The following is a 19,136-nucleotide window of genomic DNA, read 5'->3' on the forward strand; positions in this document are numbered from 1 at the left end:
TTATTAACCCTTGTTATATGACTTAAAATAATATCTTAGTCATTATTAAACATTAAAACTATAAAGCTTGAAAAATAAAAGCAGAATATTATGAATTATAATAAAAATACATTAATTACTATATAATTAAAAATAACTTACTGTAGTCAACATTTGAAGTGGATCAAGAAAGTTCATCAAAGTTGTCCTAAGACAAGAACGGGTATTGTTCAAAACTCAACTTTGGTGAACGGTTTTGATCCACTTCAAATGTTGACTACTGTAGTAATATTTAAATACCAAAACAAAGCTGGAAAAATAAAAGCAGAGATTATTAATACTTCTAAAACTAATAATAATTATTATAATATTACTTACTATATAACTAAAAGTAATATCTTTGTAATTATTAAACATTAAATACAATAATAAGGGTGGAAAACGAATTGAGTCTGCCAAATACATATCTCTTACTTTATTTACATGTGTGCAACAAAAACTGAAGATACACTGGGAGGATCTTACAGTGACATGACTGTAATGTATGATTTACAGAGATCATATCTCATAGAATATTACAGTGGAAGATTTTCATGGACCCCCTCATCACTAAAACTCAATCAGCATGAGACGAGATAAAAATGAGTGCAAAACTTAACTATTAACTTTAAATATACTAACTTAAGCGGTCTGAAGGACGTGTGGTACCCTGGAGTTGTCTGGAAAGAGACAGTCAACAGCAAATCAACTACTTAGCAGTAAGATGTGCAGCCCAGAGGATGAAGATCAGGGGGAAATATAGCAATTAATTCATGATTAAAATCCAAACTCCCACTTCATTGTGCAAATTCAAGTGTTAAGAAACAACCATAACCTATACACTGACAGATAGTCATGTCATTTCTTAAACCAAACATGGTTATTTATAGAGAATTTTTTTATTTTAAAAAAAAAAATCCCACAACCGTGAGAGGAATCATATCTTAAATAACTATATACTATATGACCCTTGAAATATCTTAAACATTTTCTCAGAAAAAAAAAATACATTTAAAGTACTTGGTCTTTTGTTACCAATGCTGAGATGTGAAGCACAGTTACTCCTACAGTAAAGCTCTGTTTACGGTCAGTGTGAGCCAGTCCTTTTGCAGAATCTATTATTTCTGATTTCTTAAGAGTTCATCTATTTGCATTTTGTACATGTTCTTCACATCCTCCAGGTCCAGACGCAGCTCTTCCGCCTCCTCCGCCTTCTCTCCATACATCTGCAGGATTGTGTTGTGCCTTTGTTCTAGATCCTGTGATGCACATAACAGTTGGTCAGTGTTTAACTAACAGGTTAAAGCCTCATACATATTACTGTGCTTGATAGGCAAACAGATCATTTATCAGGATCCTCTATGAGGAATGGTGAAATTGGTCTAAGGGGATGAAAAATCAAGACACTTTGTTTATATTTAGAGGATACAGAGTGAACAATTTACTCTGCAACATTTACACTACAGTTCAAAAATTTTTGTCTTAAAGAAATTAGTACTGTTATTCAGCAAGGACGCAATAAATAAATCTAAAGTGACAGTAAAGACTTTATAATGTTACCAAAAAAAAAAGTTTTGTACTTTCCATTCATCTAAAAAAAAAAATTATCATTATCAAAAATGCTATCTCAGTGTGGACTGAAGGCCAAAACGTAGAGAAAAGATGCGTTTTCAAATGATTCCGGATTAGCGTAGACAAAAAAACGGCAGGTAAATTTGTAGTAGTCTGTTATAAACTGCCTACAGTTGTCTCTGCTTTAAAGTAACATTTTACTTGTGTTCACCTTCAGTTGCACTTTCAGTTTAGGGATTTCCTTCACTTCATTCTCTATCTCATCGTTCTGATTGGTCAGTCGCACAAGCTCTTCTGTCATCACAGTTCGACCTCTCTCTAGACTAGCAATCTCCATCTTGTGGATAAAAAAAAAGAATTGAATCCAAATTAGTACATAAAATATTCAGCTTTTAAACACAAAGTTAAATGACTCGTTTTAAACATTACAGTAAATGTATAATCTTCCAAACCGAGATGTAATTTTGCACATGATGAAAGACTATTCCATTAAAAGGTGTACCTGCAGCTGGGCTATCTCGCCCTCTCTGAGTTTGAGCTGAGACTGCAGGCTCTCAATGATACTGGATCCACCACCCAGTCGAGCCGCTTCATATAGGTTAGTCCCACTGATAGACATGGTCATAGTGCTAAAAGAATGGTCGAGAGAATCCTCCTGCTAAAAAAACACAAGTGACTGTGACAAACTGAGAAATATTTAGGAAGAGAAAAGATTCTCTGCATCTCAAAAGGTGTGGACAGGGGTGAGATGAAGGTACCTGTGAGAACATGGAGGATGGTAAGCCAGCATGCTCAGTTCCACTAACGGAACTAGAGCGGGACAATGAGGGAGTGGAGGACGCTGGGGCATCAGTCACAGACAAACTTAGAGACTTCCTCTCCTGATGAAACAAAAACACAGAGATCCCTCATTTTAAACTCTTGAAATGAGTTGATTTTTTGGCACAGTTATTATCATAACTGCTAGGTGTGATTTTTGGACCTTGTATAAAATGATAATTGTAACTATTTTTGGGGTAAAGATTAATAAAAAGGCAGATTCAAAACACAAGAGCAAAGTCTGGTCTTTTCACGCAAAACCTTTTCTTTGAGGGCCTCTTGTGCAAGGTAGCATTTCTTCTTCTCCTGTTCCACCTTCATTTTCTCCATTTCCAGTTGGTTGGTGAGAAGCAACTGAAGAGGACCAAATAATACAGACATTGACAATCATTTTTTGTGTATATGTTTTGTCTAAAGTGTTCAAAAAAGCAAATGGTACCTTCTCCTTCTTGGCCTCTTCTGAGACTCGAGTATGTTCCCATTTAAGATTCTCCAGCTCTACACGCTCCCTACAAATACAAAAATCAATTCAATTCACATTAATTTGTATAGCGCTTTTCACAATACATGACATTCACATTTCCAGCTTTACAGAAAATGCATGTGTCTGCATTACAATTTAAATCAGTGTGAGAATACAGCCACTTACAATGCCAGCTTCCTTTTCATTGTTAAACACATCTCCTACCTGCTAAAGTCATCCTCCAGTTTTTCCCGCCGCATCTTCTCCGCATCCAGCTGCCCCTGCAGGCGTCCTTTCTCCTGCCTCAACAAAGAAGCCTGGGACTCTAAAGATGCTATTTGTGCTCGGATGGCTAGTAGCTCCTCTGTAGCCGAACGCTCTTTCTCTATAGAAACAGCAAGCTGGGTTTGGGCATCAGCTAAGAAGAGAGAATGACAAGTGAAAACAACTGGTGAATGTCATATATGGTTTACTGTTTGAAATCATCAGATTTAAACAGATGACATAAGCCACTAATGTTCATTCAAAACAAGCTAGTCTCACCTAAGCGGTCAGAGATGTTCTTCTCTAGTTTTTCCCATGATGCTGTCTGGGCACCAAGTGTGGCCTGGAGATTCTCTATCTGTCGCAGGAGGGGCCGTGATGCTGACGTAACACTTTGGCTAAGTTCCTGGTTTCTAGACTCCGCTTCTTGTAACCTCTGTTGAAGAGTAAAATTACAGCGTAACCATCACCTACACTATAGGTAGATTAGGGTCGGTAAGATTTTTGGAAAGAAGTCTCTTATGCTTACAGAGGCAGCATTTATTTGATCAAAACTACAGTATTATTATGAAATATTATCACAATTTAAAACAACTGTTTTCTATTTTAAAGTATTTTAAATCTTTAGTGCCACGCAATCTTTCAGAAATTATTCTAATATGCTGATTTGGTGCTCAAGAAACATATTATCAATGTTGATATTTTTGTGGAAACCATAATACCTCTTTTTTTGGATTCTTTGATGAATATAAAGTTCAAAAGAACAGAATTTATTTAAAATAGAAATCTTTTGTAACATTGTAAATGTCTTTTCTGTCACTTTTGATTAATTCAATGCATTCCTGAATAAAATAAACATTTCTTTAAAAAAAATCTTATTGACTCCAAATGTTTGAATGGTATTGTACATATTTCATGTGCAGAAAAAATTCATTGTTAATTATCTGAATTTTTTTTATACCTCTGGGGTTTGTACTAGAACTTGTCTTTTTCTCCTTAAATCAGGGAGATACTTCCTTTAACAAAAATGCAATAGTCTTGAGCTTATAGTAGGCTGGCGTAGTTTCTCTACGATGGCTGAAATGAAATAAATAGCGCAATAATTCTTGTAAGCTGGCTGTAAGGTGTTCTAGTTACCTGCTGTAACTCACTGATCTCCTCTCTCAGGTAATCTTCCTTCTTGGCCTGCTGCTGTTCGGCCCTCTGTAGAGCCAGCCTCAAATCTGCCACCTCAACATTAAAAAAAAAAAAAGAAAAACAGTCACACATAGAAAAGCTAGAATTTGGAGATTAATTTACACCAAAGTAAAGCATGTATAACTGGATAAGTAACCCCAGAATAAAGTGATCAAAATATTTAAACAAGCATTTAAATACTGCTTTAAGCACAGAGAAATTAAAGCCAGTAAAATTATAAACTAATAATAATAATATGATAATGACATAAAAATAGGCATTTTGACAAAACCAACAAAACAAAATTACCTGATTGGCCAGTGCCTCTTGTTGTAAGCGTGACTCTTCTTGGACTTTCTCCAAAGCCAAACTCAGCTCTTCTTTCGCATGTACCTCTCTGTTCAGTGCCAGTTCCTGGGCTTCACTATCCTTGGTGGCATTGGCCTTGTGCAACTCTGCCAACTCTCTATACAGTGAAAAACGAATAAAATCAATAAACTGGGAGAGACCACCGCCAGACCTGCAGTGACAATGTGACAGTGAATAAGTGTACTGTATAGCATCAAGTCAGTTATGTGGCATTTATTTACTTGTAGGAGCTGTCGAGTGCTGCTTGTAAACTGCGATTATTTTCCTGAAGCTCCTCGCTGCTGGTCTGCAGTTTACTCAATTCCTTCTCCTGCCGCTCCACTACAGCATTCAGCTTCTTAATGTTCTCTCTGTGCTGCTTTTCTACTTCCTCCTTACCATCCAAAACCTGCAATTATTATTGTAAAAACCTCAACATTCTCTTCATTTGATATGAACACTGAATATACAGTACTTTGCAACTGTAAACATGTTTATTCTATAGACAACACAGCTTTGGATTCAATTTTGTGTTCCAAACCTGCTGCAAATGTTTAAGTTCTTCTTCCTGTTCCTTTAGTTTTTTGGTCTGTTTGGTGATTTGTGCATCACTCTCTCTCTCTTTCACACGCAGTTTCTTTATGATGTTGGAGTGCTGCAACTGCTGCTTGGACAGTTTCTCACCTAATCAGAAAGAAACGAGTAAACAAACACACCCTTAACAAAGAAGCAGTTCCTTGTAAGATCACGCAGTAAAATCTTGATCTGATCATCCATGTCAAGTTGAACACGTAAAAGCCTAGAACACTCACCTTCTTCAAGAAGCTCTCGGATCTGTTCCTCTTTCTCTTTTATCAGTTCCAAAGTCTCATTTGGGTTTAGCCTGCTTGCCAGTTCTTCTCTGAGGCCCTTGATTTCCTGTGACCATGGCATATGATGCATTTCAATGCAAAACAAGACTGGGGTTGTAAGAATTATATAAATTCAAAACAACAATTAAAAAAAATGGACACCTTTTTGGCGATGTCTCTCTCCTTGCAGGCAAGTTGAGCTTTCCTCTCAGCTTCAGCTATGCGCTGAGTGAACTCGTCTTTTAAAGACTGAACAGCAGAGCTTTCTTCCTGCAAGCTGATCATCTCACTGTGAAACACAAGTCTCGTTAATGCTAATTCAACAGGCATGTAAAAAGTTTAAATAAGAAAAATAAAACAAACACTATTGTGTAGAAATGCAGTGGAGTTAAATGTCTTTAACAGAATAAGAATAAGATTAACACCCTAAAAACATGCCAACCTACAGACAATTCAAGATAAGATAGTTTGTTTATGCAATGTACATGTTGAAAGGTGTGGACACACTGTATATCAAAATTAAGTGTTTTGTTAGCTAATCTCTTCATTTGCCAACAGTATGTGAACACAGCACCCGGTTTTCCTCAAGCTGTGTAAAAATGTTTTGCTGCCTCCACCTGTTTCTATGCCCTAGTTAGCTATTGCAAACATTTATCATTAAAGAAAACACAACAGCAGATGGTTTTTAGGACCACATGTTCCTCAACTCACTCTTTGAGATTGTCACACTCCTCCTCAAGTCTGGCCTTGTCTTTACTGACCACAAGCAACTGTGATTCTCTCTTCTCTAGTCGATTAGAAAGCTCCTCAATAATCTGGGGAGATTATGAAAAACAAAAATAACAGAATATAAATTCAATGACACATGAAAAAATAGCAATTAAAAAAAAATTGTGTTCAGTAACTTTTTTTTAATTAATACTTTTATTCTGCAAGGGTGCATTTAATTGATTAGTAATGATACAAAAGATTTCAAATAAATGCTGTTCTTTTACCTTTCTATTCATTAAAAAAATACTGAAAAAAGCTTTGCTATAACCTGGAAAAGAATACAATTTAAAATATATTAAAATAGAAAACAGTTATTTTAGATTGTAATAATATTTCAAAATGTTACTGCTGTTTTTTTATCAAATAAATGCAGCCTTGGTGAGCATAAGAGGCTTTCAAAAACCTTTAAAAAAAATATTACCAACCCAAATGTTTGAACAGTAGTGTATATTTAATAATTATATTATATTACATTTTTATGTATTATTCCAACCTTCTGGAGATCGAAAATCTGACAGGGTGAATCTTCCAGTTTCTCTTCAGTATTCTGTGATGCTGCAGTTTCGTTCACATCAGTTTTTTCTACAACAGTTTCCTGTTCGCCTTCCTGCAGCTCATCCGTCTGCTCACAGTTCACTGGCGTTGCACTGCGGCCGCTCTCCTCCATCTCATTATCATCCAGTGATTGTTCATTAACAGACTCAGTTAGACCCTCCTCTTCCTCCTGTTTAGTCTGTGACACTGACTGAGGAGGAGCAGGCAAAGGTCCGGCCGTGATGGAGGCTAATGTGCGGTTGCCTGGGATCTCGTCATCAGAATTCACTTCGCTGACACTGCGGCTGTCCAGCGACTGCATGCTAAATGAGTCGATGCGCTCAAAGGCATCAGACGAGGAGCCGCAGCTTTCCGTGAGCTTTGGGTATTCATCCAAACGAGGGAAGTCGCTGCATGTTGAGGCGGAGAGCAGTTGGAAAGAGCCTTGCATTAGGTGCAGACCAGCTTTAGCCTCTGCGGTCTCCTGTCTGGAGCTGGCCGAGCTCTCGCTTAGCACACTCTCGTGGTCCAAAACCTCTATGTCGCTGGTAGTGGAAGTACCAGAAGAGAAGGCACTAACAGGGGGAGACGGGGTGTTGCTTTGTCTGTCCTCTGATTTAGCGTCTTTGGATTCTAACAGGATTTCTTTAGAAGGAACAGGCAAGGCTTTATCTGGATTTTTGGTCTCGATGGTCAAAGCTGGTTCAAACACACCAACAGATTCGGCCTCTGAAGAGGATAAAGGTACATTTGTGAGTGTGACATCTGAAGTTAAAGCCAAGCCATCTGACTCTGTCACATCCTCGCTGGCCTCCTGTTCGACAGCTTCTTCCGGTGCAACAACCGAAGCAGGAACAACCAGTTCTGGTTGTGACTGCTCATCTGTCGAGGATGAATTTTGCTCCAAAAGCTCTGACCCAGTTGGGTTTATCTCAAAAGTTTCCTGGCTGCTGCACTTACTGAGGTCTGTCTGACCTTGTGAATCACTGACCTCCAGCTCCTTCTCCTGGTCTGCTTTTTCCCGTAGTCTTCGGTTTGACTTGGCAGGTGGCACAGACACCACTTTAGTGTTGCTTACAGTTTGTATCTCCCCATGAGGCAGAAAGGCACTGAAGAAATCCTCCGATTCATCAACAACGGTCCATGTGACGGGCTTAGTGATGGCCTCAGATGATGGAGGGAGAGTCTTGGTATGCTCCTCAGAGGGCGAGTCCCACTGGTTCATACCCCATCCTGTTGATACCGGCTTGCCTGGTGGATCTGAAGAAAAAAATAAAATAACAGTGTTAATGTTGAAAAGTTCATCTTCATCAATTAAGAAAAATTCAATTTCAGCTATAAGCAGCTTATAGGAATACAAATGTCATCATTATCCAGCTCAATCCAGTATAGTATCAATGGACCTGAATTAATAATATAACTCAATATTCATTCTTTTAAACCTTTTAATAAATTAAATTTCTGTCAATATTTGATCACACTTATGTGGTTCCAAGTTCAAACCCATAAGATTTCCATTCATCATCAGAACACAAATTAAGATATTTTTAATAATCTCTCATCATTTTTGTCTATCCATTTAAGGTTCATGGAACCAAAACTTTCACAGATCAAAAAGTACAAAAAGTCACCTCAAGCTCATCCATACTTCCTTGAATCCTTGTGATTCTTGCACGTCAAGCAAGTACAAATGAGCTTCCTTTTACTACTTCTGATGAGCTCTATGCATGTGCATTGATCAATGTTTATATCTGAATAAAAGCTTAAATTAAATCTGTTCATCATATCATGAGACTTGAATTAAATCACTCAAATCATGGATTTTTCTTTTACTTTTTGATCTGTCAAATGTTTTGCTTGCATGGACTTTCAATACTGGACATCAATTATGAGAAAATATATTAATTTGTGTTTCGAAGATGAACGAGAGTCTTGTGGGTTTGGAACAACATGAGTCTGAGTAAATGATGACAGAATTTGCATTATTGGGTGGACTATCCCTTTAAAAGGAAGAAGCTACATAACCAAAATAGATCAAGCCTAAAGCTACTGAATCATACATCTCTATTTTATCATTCTAAACATGAGCTAAAGGAAGAAAACAAATCCCACCTTTGGAAACACAATACATCAAAACTGCAAACTCTTTTGTATTCTTTAGTGGCTTTTTTGTGATATCAGGTGGTTTCCAGTTGGAAACCAAGATCATCTTTGAAGAAGTTTCATGTTGGCCTCGGTTTGTGATTCTGTCTGAATGACTTGGTTGTAAAGGCTTTTGTTTTATTTTTCAGTTCTGTGGGAAGGTTTCCCTGTGCGTTTAAAGTTATCTGAGCTATCTGACTGCATATGGATTATGCAAAATGTATGTACTAGTCAGCTGAAAATATGTGTGTAGCCGATTGGTGACTGTAATGTAGCCTGCAGAAATATATGAAGCATGATTATATATCTAATGCTGTGCAGTAATTGTCACTGATAATGACACCCTGCCTGGACTGTCAACCATCTATTACTAAATTTACCAGCAAAGGACGGGTTGGTCGTGTCACCCCACTGCTCCTCTTCTTGAATGTCCAGAACTCTGTCGATGGATTTCTGAGCAGTTGTCAGAGCTTGTTTGGCAAAACTCGACAGATGAGACGCGTTGAACCAACTCATATTGATTTACTTCCACCTGGTTGTGTGACGTCTACATAAAACACAACATTATTAAAAGCCTCCCAAATAAGAGCACTACACTAACAGCCGGAGCAGTATTTATATTAGGCCGCTGTCCACGTTAGCTTGGCGGCTAATTCTGCTCGCAAAACAACTGACAATTCGCTGACAGTCGACATAATTCCATGCTAAAATGAAAGTCGATAATATAAATACATAAACGACGGACTGGACGACATTTTTCTTTGCTTTCGAGCTACTCGGCATCTAGGTTGGACTTCTTCGCATTGTTTTGTTTAGGTTTCCTCTGGCGTGCAGCTCGAGAACTACTTCCCATCCACGTATCATCAACCTATCCTGTGAGTGACGTCGTCAGGGCCACGTCACCGACGTCAAAAGTACGATTATTTATTTATTTTGTATTGTAGAATTCAGTTATATACTATAACGTTATACTACATTGTATATATTACTATAAAATATATTAAGTTATTATTAGATTGGTAGCAGGTACTACCAATGCCATGGGCGTTTTTTTTTTTTTTTTTTTTTTTTTATTCAATAAAAAAGTAAACGATTAAAGTATCAGTTGTTATTTTAAACCTCTTTAAAAAAAGAAAATTTACAGACTGAACGTAAAATGACTTTTATTGTCAATGCATAACTGTAAACTAAACTTAAACAGGTGTCTATTGCCTTTGTAATGAGGGCATTGATTTTTTACAGATTATACTTTAGCGAAAATAAATACGTAACAGACATTAAGTTTATATTAATCATAATTATTCACTCGTAAAATATTAGTTTTAAAGATTTAATGGGACACTAGTGAAGCAGTTTATCAAACAAATAATGTAACTGTAGCTTGCCACATTTGTAGTTTTATCCATTGTTGTATGTGGCCATGTGACTTGTCCAAATGAACTTTTAAATAAACAAAGACACTAAGGTCTGACCTTGTGGATTAGAGTCTGCCTTGTATTTCTGTATATCTGTATTCCATGACAATGCCACATAAATCACACAAACAGTACAGTATACAAAATGACTTTCTTAAGATTACATTGACAATGCAACATTTTGTATTTGTTTACAAAATATTTTTATTCTGGAGATTCCATCATATTTTGAGCCTTTTTAAATATTTAACCAAGTAAATTTATTCACAAATTGGGTAAAAGGCTAAATTTAAAGTTAGGAAAACATTATAGGACTGGGACTTCATTACTTGTTTAAAATAAGGTTTCCAATTTTAATTCAAAACATGAAAGATTTTTTTTTTCAACAAGACAAGACACTGAACAACATACTGTCAAACTGGTTTGAATGCACAACAACAAAATAAATAGATAAACAGGTTGCATAAAAAAAGAAATCCACAAAAATGACTCCTACGGATATAGCAGTGCAAGACAACGAAACAAATGCCTTCTGTAAGTGTCTTTGATGGACAGAGTTGACCAAAAACCCTAAATACAAACCGCAGCTATTCCAACTGAGCATGTGCATGTGATGCTGTTGATGCACTGAAGCATGGAGCTTATAGGCTACATTTCCAAGTCTGTTTCATTTTGATGACGACTGCAATAACCACTGTCCATCAGAATGAAGCATTTGTTCTATGAGATGAAGTTGAGCTTGAAGAGCATTGTCTGAGGAGTGGTGACATCAGCCACTGCCAGCTCTTGGCCATCCACAAGTCCAAGCTCTGCAAACACAAGGGGACATTTAATAGGTTAAACAAAACATTTTGAAATATTCTTATAAAATTAGTTACATATACTACATGATGTCACAGAAGACTTTCAATCACCTTTCAGTGTTTTGCTTAGATTTGGTCGAGTTCTCTCTTCAATAGATGCCACAGTCTGAAAATAAAACCAAACAGATTCAAATGTACTTTAAATATAATACAGCTAATGCATAAAATGCATGTAAAGAAAATCAAATCAAACTAAATTATGAGCACTCTGTTAGAAATGTTAGAAAACATTTAACCTGTAAATACAGAGTTTTGTTTTTTCCATCCACAGTTGTAGTGATGGCAGGAGACTTCATTTGGCTAGGAGAAAAAAAGACAATGATAAATCATAAAATGATTTATATGCATTTGTGTGTGTGTGTGTGTGTGTGTGTGTGTGTGTGTGTGTGTGTGTGTGTGTGTGTGTGTGTGTGTGTGTGTGTGTGTGTGTGTGTGTGTGTGTGTGTGTGTGTGTGTGTGTGTGTGTGTGTTTAGTAGTGTAACGGTACATGTATTCAATCCCCAAAACAAAGACCACTAGATACGAAGCGAAACGGAGCGTAATGCCAAATATTAAGTATAGGAGGGCTGGGCTTTGAATGTTTACATACAGTTTAAGTGGAGTAAATTGTAAGACTCCTAATGCACAAGTTTTGTTTTTCATTATTCTATTTATTTTATACTTTTATAACACGAGATGCTTCTCGGTATTGTGCTGATTGTGACCAAATACCTTTTGTTTTTTTATCAGCCCTGCAAAAAATAAATATGACCCATGTAAGAGTGCATTCTGTTTACTGCTTAGTGCTTAATACAATATAGGAGGCTGTACTATAACTGCCACCTCAGGGGGGACTAAATGTTGCTAGGTGTAACAAACTGTAATTTGCACAACTGTCTGGTCAAAAGAAAAGAAAAGAAACCTAGAATTGTGGATTTTTTTTTTTTCGGTAACACTTTAGATTAGGGTCCAATTCTCACTATTAGCATGTTGCTAATTAGCATGCAAATTGCTAGGATATGTTTATTAGTACTTAAAAAGCATATATTAGTGCCTAATTCTGCATGACCATATTCTACATCCCTTAATCCTAATCCCATTCCTAAACAACTACCTTACTAACTATTAATAAGTAATTAGGAGTTTATTGAGGCAAAAGTCATCCTTAATAGTGAGTTAATATTGAGAATTGGACCCTAAACTAAAGTGTGACCATTTTTTCGATTGTACTGAACTCGTATCAAACAGTGCCCCCAAAACCTAGGTACATATCGAACCATGACTTCTGTGTACCGTTACACCCTAATATCCAATATAGAGAGAGAGAGAGAGAGATATATTCTTATTGTAACAGTTTAATTAAATAAAAAAGGAATATGAATTTTAAAAAGTCAGATAATGATGTAAATATGGAGTTGTTTGATTGTTACTATTAGGCTTTATGTTCATCCACAATGGTTGAACATTAAGGAACATTGTGACTCACAGAGAGGCATTCTCAGTCAAGTAGTCCAAAACCTCCTGTAGTTTAGTTGAAGGTGGGAACGGCAGGTCCTGTGGCACCTGACTGCAAGCAGAACAGTTCTCCTACACATGCAACATGGACAACATTTAAGATGTGTTGATTTTTAGAGACATCTAGTATTAATGTCTCTTTTTTTCTAGTTATGTACTTAAAATCATGTTCATATCACTAACCTTTCTCTCAGCCTCAAAGGTGTACGTGTACAGCCCATCAACATCATTGAACACCAGGTAGTTGTTCAAGGGAACATAGGCGCTGTTCGGCAAAGGTAAAAGAACAGAAGAGATGTGAATGAATGATGAAATCAATGCTCTCTTCTTGAAAATACACTATCATAACTTACCTTGTGGCAATTTTGAAAACCTCTGTGGCACAAGCAGCTGAAATGTGTAAGAAAGAAAGAAGTTTTATCTTCAGTCACAACTCAACTTACTGAAAAATATCAAAAAACTTTCAAGCATGCCAAGACCAGAGAACATTTGCAATGTCAGCATACCAGCAATAACAGCATTTGTAGAAGCCACAGCAGGAATGATTCTCTTCACAACCCCTGAAACACAGGTCAGGTGGTTCATCAACATTTGATTGGCGCTTGCCTGTGCAAAAGCATGCACCATGATGCCAGGGCATTGGTATTCTGTAACTAAGATGTTCTGAATGTTTTGGTTTTTGGTTTGGTTTGGTTTTGGAACGCATTGTTAAGGTGTTCAGAATGGTTGTCCCAAGTCAAAAGACTCCCAAAATGAAGCACATTGAAGTTGATCTGATATTATAGTCCCTAAATATGGTTTGGTTTCCCAATAAGTGGTCCTGGGACCTATAAAGTTGATTTTTTTAATGTTTTTAAAAGAAGTCTCTTATGCTGCGCTGCGTCTGAAATCGCATACTGTCTGAATATGTACTACATTTGAATTTGAACTTTGTGACTATTAAAAATGTATGTTCTATATCAGGGTTCACCAATCTCGGTCCTGGAGGGCCGCTGTCCTGCAGAGTTTAGCTCCAACCAGCTCCAACACACCTGTTTGAAAGTTTCTAGTATGCCTAGTGAGACCTTGATTAGCTGGTTCAGGTGTGTTTAATTGGGGTTGGAGCTAAACTCTGCAGGACAGCGGCCCTCCAGGACCGAGATTGGTGAACCCTGTTCTATATAGTATGAATATGGGTAGTATGAATTAAATTCGAATGAACTATATCCGCCATGACGCTACTGTCACATGACCTATACCAGCGTCAGTTGACTACTGTTTTTCGAATACTATGCATTCTGACATACTACTCTGTTGGCATACTGTTTTTCGCATACTAAATAGTAGGAAAGTATTCGATTTCGGACACAGCGTTATGCTCACCAAGGCTGAATTTATTTATATTTATATTGCAAAATATGATTAAAATTTTCATTTTAATTTTACATTGTCTATTTTAATATACTTTACATTTTAAAATGTAATTAAGTATGTGATGGCAAAGCTAAATTTACAACAGCCATTACTCCAGTCTTCAGTGTCACATGATCCTTCAGAAATCACTCTAATATACTGATTTGCAGCTCAAACATTTCTTATTATTATCAGTTGAAAACAGCTGTGCTGCCTAACATTTTTGTTGGAATCATGATACATTGTTTTCAGGATTCATTAATCAATAGAATGTTCAAAATAAAATAATTTATTTGAAATACAGATCTTTAAAAAGGTTTTATATTTGTTGTGTTTTGTTATATGTTTTAAATTGGTTCAAAACGTATATTATAGATAGGACCTTTTTAGTTAATATATCAAATACATATGGAATGTTATATGGTGTTCCTCAAGGATCAATTCTTGGGCCATATTTATTTTCATTATACATGCTCCCTTTGGGAAAAATAATTCAGAAATATGATATGAATTATAATTTTTATGCTGATGATATACAATTATATATTTCACTTGATTTCAGAGACACTGTTGTATTAGAGAGGTTGTCTGACTGTCTGTCCATCATTGTAAAATGGATGAATTTTATTTTTTATTTTTTAAGTTGAACAAAGACAAAACTGAAATGCTTATTGTTGGCCCAATATTAATAACGAGGGAGAGGATTGAAGCTGGTTTGGGCACCTTGGTCTTACAACCTAAGAAAGGAATTGTTTACCAAAATAAGTGAAAGAGGCTACAAGCATTCATATTTTTAAAAGGCACATTAAGACAAAGTTCTGTGAAATTGTGTGAAAGATTCTGTCAACAAACGAGAGGATTTCACAAAATGCCTGATAAAGGCCCACTGAGCAGGCCTGTGTCACTCACCCTGAGTGAGTCTGTAAGTCACCCCAGTGATGTTGAACTCTGCTGCTCTCTCCAAAGATTTCTGGTACACCCACTGGATGTGCTTTGGGTCATCACCGTCTAGCACCACACCATCTGAGGAAAATACATTAAAAATCGGAAATATTAGCAGGCTGCCAAGCAGCAGTATAACCAAAATATCAGTCTGCGGTTGTATGCCCAGTTCCATGTAGATAACGCAAATTAATGTACCTCCAAAAGGCTTGTCTTTGGGCCAAAGCAGCATGCGGACGTATTCAACACAATGTTCAGGTAACCGTGGCATAGAGGCTATGGTGCACATTGGGAAGTTTATCTGTGTAGGGCAAAAAAAAAAAAAAAAATGAGTATGACAAAAGGCTTTTAAAAAATCAACTTAACACAAAATCCCAGTATGCACCTGTGGGGGGTAAAGCTCCAGGGTGCAATCAATGCAAGCTGTCATGCCCGGAAGAATGACTCGGGCATTGCCTTTGAAGCCCTCTGTGCCACCATCTATTAGAGGAATAATGGAGCTGGGATCCAGGACACCATCTTCATAAATCAGCAGGGATAACTGAAAAAGAGAAAGACAAATGAATAAAAACACTTCTCACAGTATAGAAACACTTTATTTACAGAAGACTTTATGTCTATAAATTTGTATGAACAGATTGTTGAATGTTTCGGAAAATAAATACATACCAGCATGCCATTCATCCATCTTCTGGCAACAACAGAGTCCAGGCCACACACGACTATGTGAAATTCTATGCAGTAACAGAGACACAGTTACATTACTCAGATTTCAAGATAAAAAAAAACCTGCCATAATAATTAGCCTCACACTGCAGAACAACAGCGTCACATTTTGTATAGTGCTAGAAAAGTTACGACATTTTAGATGAATGTAAAACAGTTAGGAGGTAATTACGCTTGTAAAATGTTTCATCCAAGTCCTGGATTTTCTTAAAATGTCTGCATTAGTGATTAAGGAAAATGGAAATATTTTGACATACATCAATATAACATATACACTGTCAAGTTTGGGGTCTTGAAAAGTTAAAAAGTTTGGGCTCAATACGATTTTTTAAATGTTTTTGAAGTCTCTTATGCACACCACAGGCTACAGCTGCATTTATTTGATCCAAAATTTAAATATGATTACAGTCTAAAATAACTGTTTTCTATTTTAAACTGTAATTTATTCCTGTGAATGCAGAACTGAATTTTCAGCATCATTACTCCTTCAGTCACATGACCCTTCAGAAATGCTGATTTTGTGCACAAGAAACTTTTCCTATTATTATCAATGTTAAAAACATTGCGCTGCTTAATTTGTTTTTTGTTTTTGTTTGGGGGGGGGGGTGATACAATTTTTTTCAGGATTCTTTGACAGATAGAAAGTTCAATAGAGCAGCATTTATTTGAAACAGAAATCTTTTGTAATATTATAAATACCTTTTTTGATCAATTTAATGCATCCTTGCTGAATAAAAGTATTAATTTCTTTTATAAATTATAATAATAATAATCTTACTGACCCCAAACTTTTGATTGGTAGTGTATCAACAATAATTATATCAGGACAAGGATACGGGACAACATTGCACCCTGGGATCCTGTCATTTACAAAGTCTGCTGCAACCTCTGCCTTTGGTCGGCCCACATCTTTTGGTCTATAGATACAACAGAAAGCGGTTTACATTACAGAAAAAGAATAAGAAATGTTTCAAAAAGATATCTATCAGCTGACTAAGATTAACCTGAAGAGGAACTGTCTGTTGAGGTTGGAAACATCAATGGTGTCCATGTCCACCACATGAATGTGTCGAAAACCTGACAAAGCCTGGGGGATGAAATTGTATCATACATGAGCATAAGAAAAAAAACAAAAAAAAAACACATTAGCAAGTAGCCTTTTTGTAACTAGAGTATTGCAGCTGTCATTCAAGAATAGGAACAAACAAGAATCTGTCTAAAGTTAACAAATCCAGCACAACAAGGACCGTACCAGATCTTTGAGCAGCTCACATCCAAGTCCACCAGCTCCAATAACCAGAATTTTGCATGTGTCTAACAGAAACTGGAGTGACTGGAAGAAGATGTGCACAATTTATGGAAAGAGAAGAGAGTAAAGTAACATTCAGGTTTTACAACAAACTGACTGATCTTGGATCAGACGCTCATGAAGCTAAATGGCTCAAAAACTGTAGTCACATTGGTTCTAAACCTTTTTGACTCAATTCTCCAGTTTTTTTGATAAATAATGGCCTCATGACTCTTCCAGTTGTTTGAAATTTACTGGAAAAAAATGTAAAAATTAAAAATGATGCTCTCATAATCTTTCAATCAAAATAAATCCCCCTCCCTCTTGAAGTGACATATCTCTTTTCTGATGACATATTTTTGGCAGGAGGGCGGGACAACCTGTCACTCACATGGCATCACACCCCACAATGTGTACAATTGCTTTTTTTTTCCTTTTTTTTGGTGAGAAGTAGACCACAGTGTGCATAGTCAGTGTAGTAATTATGAACCATAAAAATAGTGGCCAGATATTGTTAAAGCAGTCATTCTGTACTTCAGGCAGAGAAAAACATTATTAATTGTTCTGATAATATGCATTCACAGCTTGTGCTTCTCTCCCTAAAAGTGCACATATATATATATATATATTTATAAAGAAGTGTGGAATGTATATGTTATGATATGTTTATGTTATGATTTACATCTTACCTCAGTGCTGGGTTCAAAATCCGGATGAGTGAAGGGTCCAGCTCTCTCTAAGAACTTTTTGACATGGTCCCATCTTCCCTGCCAGTCACTGCTGTCCCCACTCCCTCCATCCACAACCATTCTGTGAAAAAATATAGAGATTTAACTACACAGCACACACATAACCAAGATTATTAAATAATTATAAAACACATTCACACATAATATAATCTACAATACATTATATATACACAACAATTAATTGGGTTGGTTTGGATGGCACTGACTTTATGTAAGTTTCATAATTAATACAAAGAAGGTGTCTTATAAATTATATATTAAGAAAGAACATTATGGCACGTGTGCAAACAGCAGTGTTTGGAGGTTTTGCAAGCTTTCACCTAGGTTTCAGACAGATTATATTTATATACAGTATATTCGGAGAGCTCTTCAAAATAATGTCTGAACAGTATCTGGATTATAGATAAAGCTAACTTTAAGAATTAACACCTCCCAAAGCAAACCTGCTGGCTGCCACATCTAAATTCTCATCTTTCATTTCACTAACTTCTCATTCAGCTCCTCTATTCTCCTTCTTTTCTTCTCCCTAAAAAGAGAGAATAAAAGAAGGTTCATTCATGCTCTGCTACCCGCAAGTTAACGTTCTTGCGTCCTGTTGATTGAACTACAAGCACTGTTACGAGGGATTTATGAACAGTTGTGTGTAAAATTTCACTTACGGCTCCTCTCCTTCCGCCATATTGTCATACGGATTCAAGTGAAATGCGCAACCAGAAAAAAACTGCTATCCACTTGACGCACATTGTTATTTTCAACATAAAAGTCTCGAGTCTTTCATTCCAGCCTTTTGTCAGATAATTTAAATATTCTAGTAACACGTATTTTAATGTGAATAAACAAAAAATTACGGCACAAATGAGGCAGTGTTTTTTTTAACAGTTCAAAAAGACGAAACACTGGTTTGAATCTATGGTTTGAATCAGTCTGACGATTGACGAATCCTTCACTGAACTGAATCAATCAGAGCGCAGCGATCAACATCCGCTCTATGAACAGTATGGAAGGAAGCCTATTCCACCATATAAGAAAAACAAAATTGCTTTGGTGAATTAAAATATGGCATAGTTTGTCCGAAATTATGACATACTAAGTATGACATTTGTCCCGGTTTTACAGACAAGCCTAGTCCCACACTAAAATGCATGTCTGAGCTGTTTTAACTGAAAGCAACTTGAACTAGGCTATCTTCTTAAAATATGTCAGTGCCATTGTTTTGTCTCAAGATGCATAATGTTTTTTTTTTCTAAGGCACGTTTATAAAAGCTACTTAGTTGTGCCATTAATTACTTATCCTCATGCCGTTCCAAA

General features: G+C 36.4%; 2 protein-coding genes across 7 annotated transcripts; both read right to left on the bottom strand.

The window, feature by feature from the left end:
- Window positions 1–426: 426 nt before the first annotated feature.
- tmf1 (TATA element modulatory factor 1) lies at window positions 427–9,842 on the bottom strand. Of its 4 annotated transcripts, none has more exons than XM_079858391.1 (17): window positions 9,339–9,842; window positions 6,776–8,076; window positions 6,223–6,326; window positions 5,674–5,800; window positions 5,473–5,578; window positions 5,202–5,344; window positions 4,903–5,069; window positions 4,622–4,778; window positions 4,274–4,366; window positions 3,416–3,572; window positions 3,098–3,290; window positions 2,849–2,918; window positions 2,671–2,763; window positions 2,349–2,471; window positions 2,093–2,245; window positions 1,802–1,927; window positions 427–1,277 (listed from the first exon to the last, which is right to left on the bottom strand). In XM_079858391.1, the coding sequence occupies exons 1-17, from the start codon at window positions 9,472–9,474 to the stop codon at window positions 1,137–1,139; spliced, it is 3,390 nt and encodes a 1,129-aa protein (XP_079714517.1). In that variant the 5' UTR covers window positions 9,475–9,842; the 3' UTR covers window positions 427–1,136. The 4 variants fall into 4 exon arrangements, with proteins under 4 accessions (XP_079714517.1, XP_079714515.1, XP_079714516.1 ...); XM_079858389.1 differs by having other exon boundaries at window positions 6,755–8,076; window positions 9,339–9,839; XM_079858390.1 differs by having other exon boundaries at window positions 428–1,277; window positions 2,093–2,248.
- A 259-nt stretch (window positions 9,843–10,101) lies between these two features.
- Window positions 10,102–18,583, bottom strand: uba3 (ubiquitin-like modifier activating enzyme 3). 3 transcript variants are annotated; one of them, XM_079856464.1, is made up of 18 exons: window positions 18,488–18,583; window positions 18,316–18,354; window positions 17,769–17,889; window positions 17,044–17,124; window positions 16,796–16,878; window positions 16,628–16,708; window positions 15,964–16,007; window positions 15,735–15,799; window positions 15,451–15,606; window positions 15,264–15,366; window positions 15,033–15,146; window positions 13,238–13,291; window positions 13,085–13,121; window positions 12,915–12,996; window positions 12,703–12,803; window positions 11,473–11,536; window positions 11,288–11,342; window positions 10,102–11,182 (listed from the first exon to the last, which is right to left on the bottom strand). In XM_079856464.1, the coding sequence occupies exons 1-18, from the start codon at window positions 18,505–18,507 to the stop codon at window positions 11,094–11,096; spliced, it is 1,389 nt and encodes a 462-aa protein (XP_079712590.1). In that variant the 5' UTR covers window positions 18,508–18,583; the 3' UTR covers window positions 10,102–11,093. The 3 variants fall into 3 exon arrangements, with proteins under 3 accessions (XP_079712590.1, XP_079712591.1, XP_079712589.1); XM_079856465.1 differs by lacking the exon at window positions 18,316–18,354; XM_079856463.1 differs by lacking the exon at window positions 18,488–18,583 and having other exon boundaries at window positions 18,316–18,398.
- Between the last annotated feature and the right edge of the window lie 553 nt (window positions 18,584–19,136).

Source organism: Squalius cephalus (genome assembly GCF_949319135.1).
Source record: "Squalius cephalus genome assembly, chromosome: 22".
Classification (NCBI taxonomy): domain Eukaryota; kingdom Metazoa; phylum Chordata; class Actinopteri; order Cypriniformes; family Leuciscidae; genus Squalius; species Squalius cephalus.

Excerpts from the sequence above, each read along its gene's own strand:
- tmf1 (XM_079858388.1), bottom strand. The coding sequence starts at position 9,474 with ATGAGTTGGTTCAACGCGTCTCATCTGTCGAGTTTTGCCAAACAAGCT. Across the intron at positions 5,070-5,201 it reads AACTTAAACATTTGCAGCAG|GTTTTGGATGGTAAGGAGGA; the intron begins GTTTGGAACACA and ends TAATAATTGCAG. Across the intron at positions 2,472-2,670 it reads AAGAGGCCCTCAAAGAAAAG|GAGAGGAAGTCTCTAAGTTT; the intron begins GTTTTGCGTGAA and ends TTGTTTCATCAG.
- uba3 (XM_079856463.1), bottom strand. The coding sequence starts at position 18,383 with ATGAACCTTCTTTTATTCTCTCTTTTTAGGGAGAAGAAAAGAAGGAGA. Across the intron at positions 11,343-11,472 it reads ACAAAACTCTGTATTTACAG|ACTGTGGCATCTATTGAAGA; the intron begins GTTAAATGTTTT and ends TTTTATTTTCAG. Across the intron at positions 11,183-11,287 it reads TCTAAGCAAAACACTGAAAG|AGCTTGGACTTGTGGATGGC; the intron begins GTGATTGAAAGT and ends TTGTGTTTGCAG.